Raw genomic sequence first — 7500 nt, 5'->3', positions numbered from 1 at the left:
ACCCACCCATCCACTCCACCCACCCTGCCTTTCCACACCCACCCACCCACTCCACCTTGCCCACCCACCCCACCCGCCCTGCTCACCCCACCAATTTGTCCACCCATCCGACCTGTTGTAGCTAATAATGATAAGGTTGGAGAAACAAAAACCTCTGTGGTAACTGGCTCCCATGTAACCACCATGCTGACTTGATTATTTCTAGTTAGTTTTACTCTTTTCCATCAGGGACACCACTTCAGCAATCTACACATTTCAGGTCGCTGTAAAACATTATTCCTGTTAGAGCTGCATAGAGTGTTCTACATGCATCACCCTCGATTTAAACATAGAGGACAGCCAGCCAGACAGACAGGCAGACAGACAGACATTTTCTATTATACAAATATGGATGACTGTTCTCCATGGGTTAAAAAAAAAAAATGCTGGACCCCACCTTTCAGTAAATGTTAAGAGTTCATATAAGTTCATAAAATGCCCATGTCATCTCAGGTGATGGCCAAGCATGGTAATACTGGAGGAGGGATTTAACTAGGAACCAAGGAGGCTCGTCAAATTTCATGGCACCAAGACGAAATATTAAAGATGAGTGTGGCCCAGTTGTCAGGAAAAAAAAAAAAAAAGTTGCTTGCACTGCACAATATCACGTTCAGTTCACAGGCGCAGCAGTCCAAATCCTAGTCACAAATATAATGTACTTTTACAGGACTGAGTCGTACTTGGAATGTCCGATCTTATATTGCTACTTTATCATACATTTCTTTGAGTCAGGATTTAGTCAGGATTGAGTCAGGTTCGTAATACCCTATCTTTTATTAAGCCTCCTACTTTACCCTACATTTCTTTGATGGAGTCAGGAATCAGTCGGGACGTAATGTCTTGTCTTCTATTAATACTTTATCTTACATTTCTCTGAGACGGGATTTAGTCAGGTCTTATTCAGGTTCGTAATGTCGTCTCTCAATGCTATGGTACTTTATCCTACATTCCTTTGAGTCAGTATGTGGTGAAGATTGAATCAGGCTTGTAATGCCCCGTCTTCTGTCATTACTTCATCCTACATTCAGCTGAATTTATGGGTTCCTTTCTTATTTTTTAGACATTGCCTCATCTCACATCTGGTTTCAGGGCCAGTGCTATCGTTGGTTATCGAGATCCCGTAGCACCTCTTCCTTATCAGCTTATTTCTGCATATTGAACGTCGGTATTCCCTTGTATGTTATTTATGCAGTCCATGTCAGTACTAATAAGACACGAGTAATTTACACGCGAATATTTACACGTAATCATGGGTGCAGGCAAGGGGGTAGGGGTGGCTGTGTTGCCTACCCTTTCCCCTTTCTAACATAATAAGCTGAACGGGATGGTTGTCGCTTATTTACATTTTCACTTATTCATTCAGCTTTTAATTATTGTTCCCTGGTCTGCCTCCTTTACACACTAGATACATTTTAAAATATTTATCTAGGTACCATTATAATACTTTGGAAGTTGCTGTATCTCGAGAATAACGACACCAAAAACTCAGCCCCCCCTCTCCACTGCAAAAGTCCTGGCTGCGCCCCTACATGCAAAAATAAACAGGTAAGGAAGAGGTGCTACAGTTCCTTTTTAGCTAACTCAGTATAGTTCCAAGAATCACTGGCCTGCATCATGTGTGGCGTTCAGGTATATACGTACTTGAGGCCACACATGAGTTCTCTCACCCAACTCGAGATAAACTGCTAAGAAAGGGGTGTTTTAATGCCCCCTTTGCTACCTTAAGAGCATGTGGTTCCAAGAATCAATGGCTTCACCATGTCTGGTCGTGGTGTTGTGATAATTGAGTACTTGCGACCACACATACGTTCTTGTAACCAGCTCGAGATGGTACCAGCCTAGTTTAACGCCCAGATGTCGATGGAGGAAGGTCTTGTCCGACAGCTGGTCCCTTATGTCGTGGAGTCCGATGCCCGCCCGTTCCGCCACCAACCCCGTTATATATGCGTCGTCCACCCACAGGAAATTCACTTCACTGGCAGCACGTAAGAGTCTGGGGGAATATTTGTATAGGATATTAATCAGTTTAATCTAATATCAGCATGGACAAGACTGGTGAAGAATATAAAAACGGTCTTTACTGTTTTACTTTATTAATGATATGGAGAAGTCCCAGTCGCTTTGTGAGGGATGAGATATATGGAAGGTAGGACACAATGCTGGCAGAGGAATGTCGGCAAACTTTTTTTTAATGGCTGTACAATTTAAGCAGAAGAAAGACTGCTTGGGAGTGAGTCGTGTTGGAGCCGGCCAAACCACCCCCTTGAGAACATGGCAGGTGCGTGGTGTTGGGAATGGAAGGCTTCACGTGGTGACACAGATATAACCAGGCGGTGGAGCTGTCTGGTTTTACAAACGTTTCTCACATCTCTCACTGTTTCCCGAGAGGAGGAGGATGGACTACAGAAGAGGGGCAGCCGGCCTGTAGTCCACCGAATTCATGTCCACTTGAGTCTGGTGTTGCAACTGCAAGTACTGCTACTACTACTACTACTACTACTACTACTACTACTACTACTGCCAAGGTGGAGAGCCCTCTTACAGTGGAGGAGTCAATGAAGGCTATATCTAACCACCCGAGTTTCAAAAGTCTCTCCTAAGCTGAATGAAATCGTCCTTAGATGGCAAGAAAAAAAAATGCGTGCACACACACACACACACACACACACACACACACACACACACACACACACACACACACACACACACACACACACACACACACACACACACACACACACACACACACACACACACACACACACACACACACACACACACACACACACACCATTGCATTTACGCATGTCCTAAACTGAAAAAAGTAAAGTGAATAAATAAAACAGAAAATAAAGTTTACCTGGGGATGAGATGTGTTCCACCAAACCAAACCACACCTTGGCAATATGGTGGAAAAGTGGTATAGGGGTACTCCTGCTCCGACACTCCCCATTTCCCCTTCCTCTCCACGCTGACCCTGGTGACCGTACAGTGCAGCAGGTGAGGTGAGGCGGTCAGCAGGAGACGGCGCAGCAGGTAGGGGTCCAGTAGCAGGTCGTCGTCCGCGTGAAGAGTCCAAGGTACGTGGCTGCAGTGAGCGTTGACCCAGTGTAGTGCAGACAGCGCCTTGTAGCTCAGTAAACGGTAGAGGTCGCTGTAGTTACCCTGAGCAATACGTTTAACGGTCACCCTTTGGTCTCGTCCACACCGAATGCTTGTGGGTGCGGACGGGAGCTTTGCATCACTATAACCCATACTATAGTCGGTCTGTTTCATTCTCAGGACACTGGGTCACTTCTGCAAGCTGAATATTAAGCCGTGGTTCCATGAGATTCGATAAGCCTCCTTTATGGGGTAGGAATGAGTCTCCTTGGTTACTGGTCAAATTTACCTCCCACTCTGACTACACATGGTCACCAATTGAACAGAAAAATGTTAGGAATCTCTGCCAGATTATAACAAACCGACTATAGCTGACCCAACTGGAAGCGGGCCAGTGTGGGCGAGAACTTCTGTGGGTTACGGTGATGCACAACACCCGCCAGCGCCAGCAAGCATTCGGTGTTGAGGTAACCTTAGATGGGATGCCACTCAAAAGCATAACCCTTTCGATCCCACGATATTTTTTATTAGTTTATTCTTGCTGTCACCATACGAATTCTTTCCTCAGCTTAGGTAGACCTTTTTATTTTCTCTCAACATAGGAAGGATCTATATTTTTTCTCAGCTTAGAAAGGATCTCTACATTTTTTTTTTTTTTCACTTTAACTTGACCCAATATTCGTCCTTTTCATTTTACGTAGCTCAGCGGCAGAAAAAGACACTGTTGCGGCTCTAAATTTTCCGCAGCACTTCATCGTGACTAGCACCACATTCTAGCATCAATATGTTGAAACAGCTTTGCACTGAAAATGAAAAGACTGTAATTTTAAGCCAAGTTAAAGTGAAGAGAGTGCAGCAGTGATGGGATTAATGAAGGCTATATCTTACCCCCTCCAGGGCGAAAAGTCTCTCCAGTCCTGAACAAAATCGTCTGGAGATAGCAAGAATAAAACCACGTCCTCGGGTGAAAGAGGTTTATAAAATTATCTGGTTGTAGTTATTATATTGCCTAAGTTCTCACGTGTTTTTTTTTTTAAGTGTGCTGTGGTGTGATGTGGTGAGGTGGGTGTTTCGTGGTGAGCGTAGGTGTGGTGTAATCGATGTGGTGAGTGTGGTGTGTTGTGTGATGGGTGTAGGTGGGATGTGGTGTATGTGGTAAGTGGGTATGATGTGTAGTGAGAGTAGGTGGTGTGTGTGTGTGTGTGTGTGTGTGTGTGTGTGTGTGTGTGTGTGTGTGTGTGTGCGTGTGTGTGCGTGTGTGTGCGTGTATGTGTGTGCGTGTGTGTGTGTGTGTGTGTGTGTGTGTGTGTGTGTGTGTGTGTGTGTGTGTGTGTGTGTGTGTGTGTGTGTGTGTGTGTGTGTGTGTGTGTGTTGTAGCGGATGTGGTATGTGTGATGAGTGTGGTGTGATGTTGTGTAGTGGGGGTAGTTGGTGTGGGTGTGATAGTGAATGTGGTGTATGGTAAGTGAGTGTGGTGTGGTGTTGTGTTGTGTAGTAGGTATAGGTGGTGTGGGTGTGGTGTACTAGTTGTGGTGTGTGTGGTGAATGAATATGATGCTGTGTCCTCGCCTTCCCCACCAGGAGCACCTTAAACACTAAAATGGGCATCAGTACAGATTAGATAAGCATAATACACCAACCTGCACAATATCGTGGTACAGGGCCATCTCGTGCTCAATAATATCCCTTTCAAGCTGCGTCCTGGCCCGCCCTACCATGAACACCACCACCATAGGCACGACGTTAGAATTAGCCCAAGTTCGTCTCGTCTCCTCCCTCTCTTTCACGCGTCTGATGGCGGAGTGCACGTACGCCACCACCTGCACGTGACGCCTCCTGCACGCCTCTCGTTCCTCCACCAGGTAGGTTGTCGGCACGTCCGCTGGCTGCCCCAAACGTACCTCCCTTGGGCTGTCAGGGATGTAAGGCTCGAGGGACGGTCTCTGAAGTGGACAAGGCACGAGAGATACTTAAGTACATTCCCCAAGTACATTCCCCATCTATCTACTGTTATTACCTTATCTAGACTCTGCTTTACTGCTTCACATCATTCCACTCTTCTATCCTATTACATACTCAACTTCAGCTGAAACCGTAAATTCTATTCCACTCCACCATGCTCAACAATTTCCCTAACTTTATTCACATACCCCAACTTTCATCTCTCATTGCCACGTCCATAATCTTTTTGTACTATAGTCGGTTTGTTTTCATTTGAGGGAACTGGGCCACTCTCAAACTTCAATACTAAGTCGTGGGTACCTGAAATTTGATAAGTCCTAGTTGTGAGTTAGGAAAGTCTCCTTGGTTACTAGTCAATTCTACAACCCCCCTCCAGTCTAAGCACACTTGGCCATCAACTAAGCCAAAAGGTGTTAGACTCGCCCTTATATATCGCTCTTCCTTCACTCCTTCGGGCGATTTCTCGTGTGTTGTGGGCACGGCTCGGTCTACGCTGCATCATTTACTCAGTTCCTACTCCCACTGCTAGACCCACGCCCACACCAGCAGACTGAGCCGTGCCCGCAACATAAAAGATACAGCTGGGTGAGTGTCTATAGTGGAGAGCTATTGGGACCATCTTGTATATTCTCTGTTTTCCTTGCCCTTCACTTCCCGGTCTGCCCCTCCTTCCCTTCCTCCTGTTCACTTCATTACACCACACACTTCCGTCTTTCTCAATATCTCAATTCCTTCACTACACCAAAATTATTATGTACAGGCTCAAGTAACTCATTTCCTCAAAAACTGTTTCTAACATTTTTCCAAACTCAGTATATTTGCCACCTGTTTAGAACGAGGGAGTCTTGTGTGTGTGTGTGTGTGTGTGTGTGTGTGTGTGTGTGTGTGTGTGTGTGTGTGTGTGTGTGTGTTGCTTTTTTCAAGTCTGTTTTATGCAACTTGGGAGAAAAACTCAGTCTGGAGAGAGAGAGAGAGAGAGAGAATATAATATGGGCATAAACTATTTTAAGCAAGTGCTAAAACCACCACTATTACCACAACTACCATCACTACTCCTGTCACCACTGTCACCACCATAATCACCACCACCACAACCGTAACTACTATCGCAAAAACTACCCCAGCCATCATCACCATCGCCACCACCACCACAACCGCACCTACCATCGCAATCACTACCGCAGCCACTATCACCATCACCACCACAACCATCACCATCATCACCACCACAACCATCATCGCCACCACCACCACAACGTACCTTAGCATCTGATGTGTGTGTGGTGAGTGTGTGGAGGTGTATGATGCTTCCTGTCACCACCATAGTCACCCCAACCACCATCATCACCACACGTCGTTCTGATCAGATGTTGGGAGAGAAAATTAGTAACATTTTTAATATATAAGTATCAAACAAATGACTATATTCTATTTACCTAAACTTGGCTCAAAATTTCGTACTTTTGCAGTGGCTAAACACGGCTACGGCTCTAGATCTTTTCCTTAGCACTACTTCGTGACTAGCATTACTGTATATACTAGTGCTAATCTATTGCTACAACTCGGCCGTCAAGATGGAGAGATGACAATTTTAAAACAACTTAAAGCATGAACGAGAATAAATGCCTGCTGTACAATAGGATACCTTAAATACAACAGCAACGGAGAGTGAAGAGACAGGTTCAAGAGAATGTGTAAATCAGTGTGTTTGTGTGTGTGTGTGTGTGTGTGTGTGTGTGTGTGTGTGTGTGTGTGTGTGTGTGTGTGTGTGTGTGTGTGTGTGTGTGTGTGTGTGTGTGTGTGTGTGTGTGTGTGTGTGTGTGTGTGTGTGTGTGTGTGTGTGTGTGTGTGTGTGAGAGAGAGAGAGAGAGAGAGAGAGACTGCCATCATCCTTATATCTCTTGAACTACCCAAAACAGTGTCATCACAGTGAGACCAAAACACGATAGCATTTTCCATCTATAGTAAAATCTATAATTATGTAGGAATCCTTGTGGTAGACGGTGGTGACTCGCTTGACGTAGTGCTGCCTGCTTCTTCCCATGGTGACTCCACACTGAGTGACAAGACTAATGGTGTCATGTAACGCAGGAAAACATTTACATCTGTGGGTGGTAACAATTTAACCATATAACGGGGTGGTGTAGAGCCTGCTATGGTGCCCTGGTTAACTGGGTGAAAGATGCATTTGCGGTGTCTATCCAGGAACCAAACCTTCACACTCCTAACCAAGCCTCCCTGTGACGAGGCACTGTCCACCTCAAGGGAACACTGGTTCACTGCATGGGATGGTACTGTCGGGGTGATTGCGCCCATGCAATTACTCTGCTACTACTACTACTACTACTACTCCTGCTGCTGCTGCTGCTGCTACTTACTACTACTACTTACTACTAC

General features: G+C 45.5%; 1 protein-coding gene across 1 annotated transcript; it reads right to left on the bottom strand.

Moving 5' to 3' along the window:
* Positions 1-1755: 1755 nt before the first annotated feature.
* Positions 1756-7419, bottom strand: LOC145398487 (beta-1,3-galactosyltransferase 5-like). Its single transcript, XM_080271363.1, has 4 exons — positions 7318-7419; positions 4782-5084; positions 2900-3204; positions 1756-2032 (listed from the first exon to the last, which is right to left on the bottom strand). Exons 1-4 carry the CDS (start codon positions 7417-7419, stop codon positions 1756-1758), a joined length of 987 nt encoding a protein of 328 aa, XP_080127489.1.
* Positions 7420-7500: the final 81 nt, after the last annotated feature.

This window comes from Coenobita brevimanus, chromosome 45 (genome assembly GCF_032717465.1).
Source record: "Coenobita brevimanus isolate Jiangsu-jjx chromosome 45, ASM3271746v2, whole genome shotgun sequence".
NCBI classification, from domain to species: Eukaryota; Metazoa; Arthropoda; class Malacostraca; order Decapoda; family Coenobitidae; genus Coenobita; species Coenobita brevimanus.
Note: the sequence above shows the minus strand (reverse complement) of the source record. Positions and strands in the feature narration are given on the sequence as shown.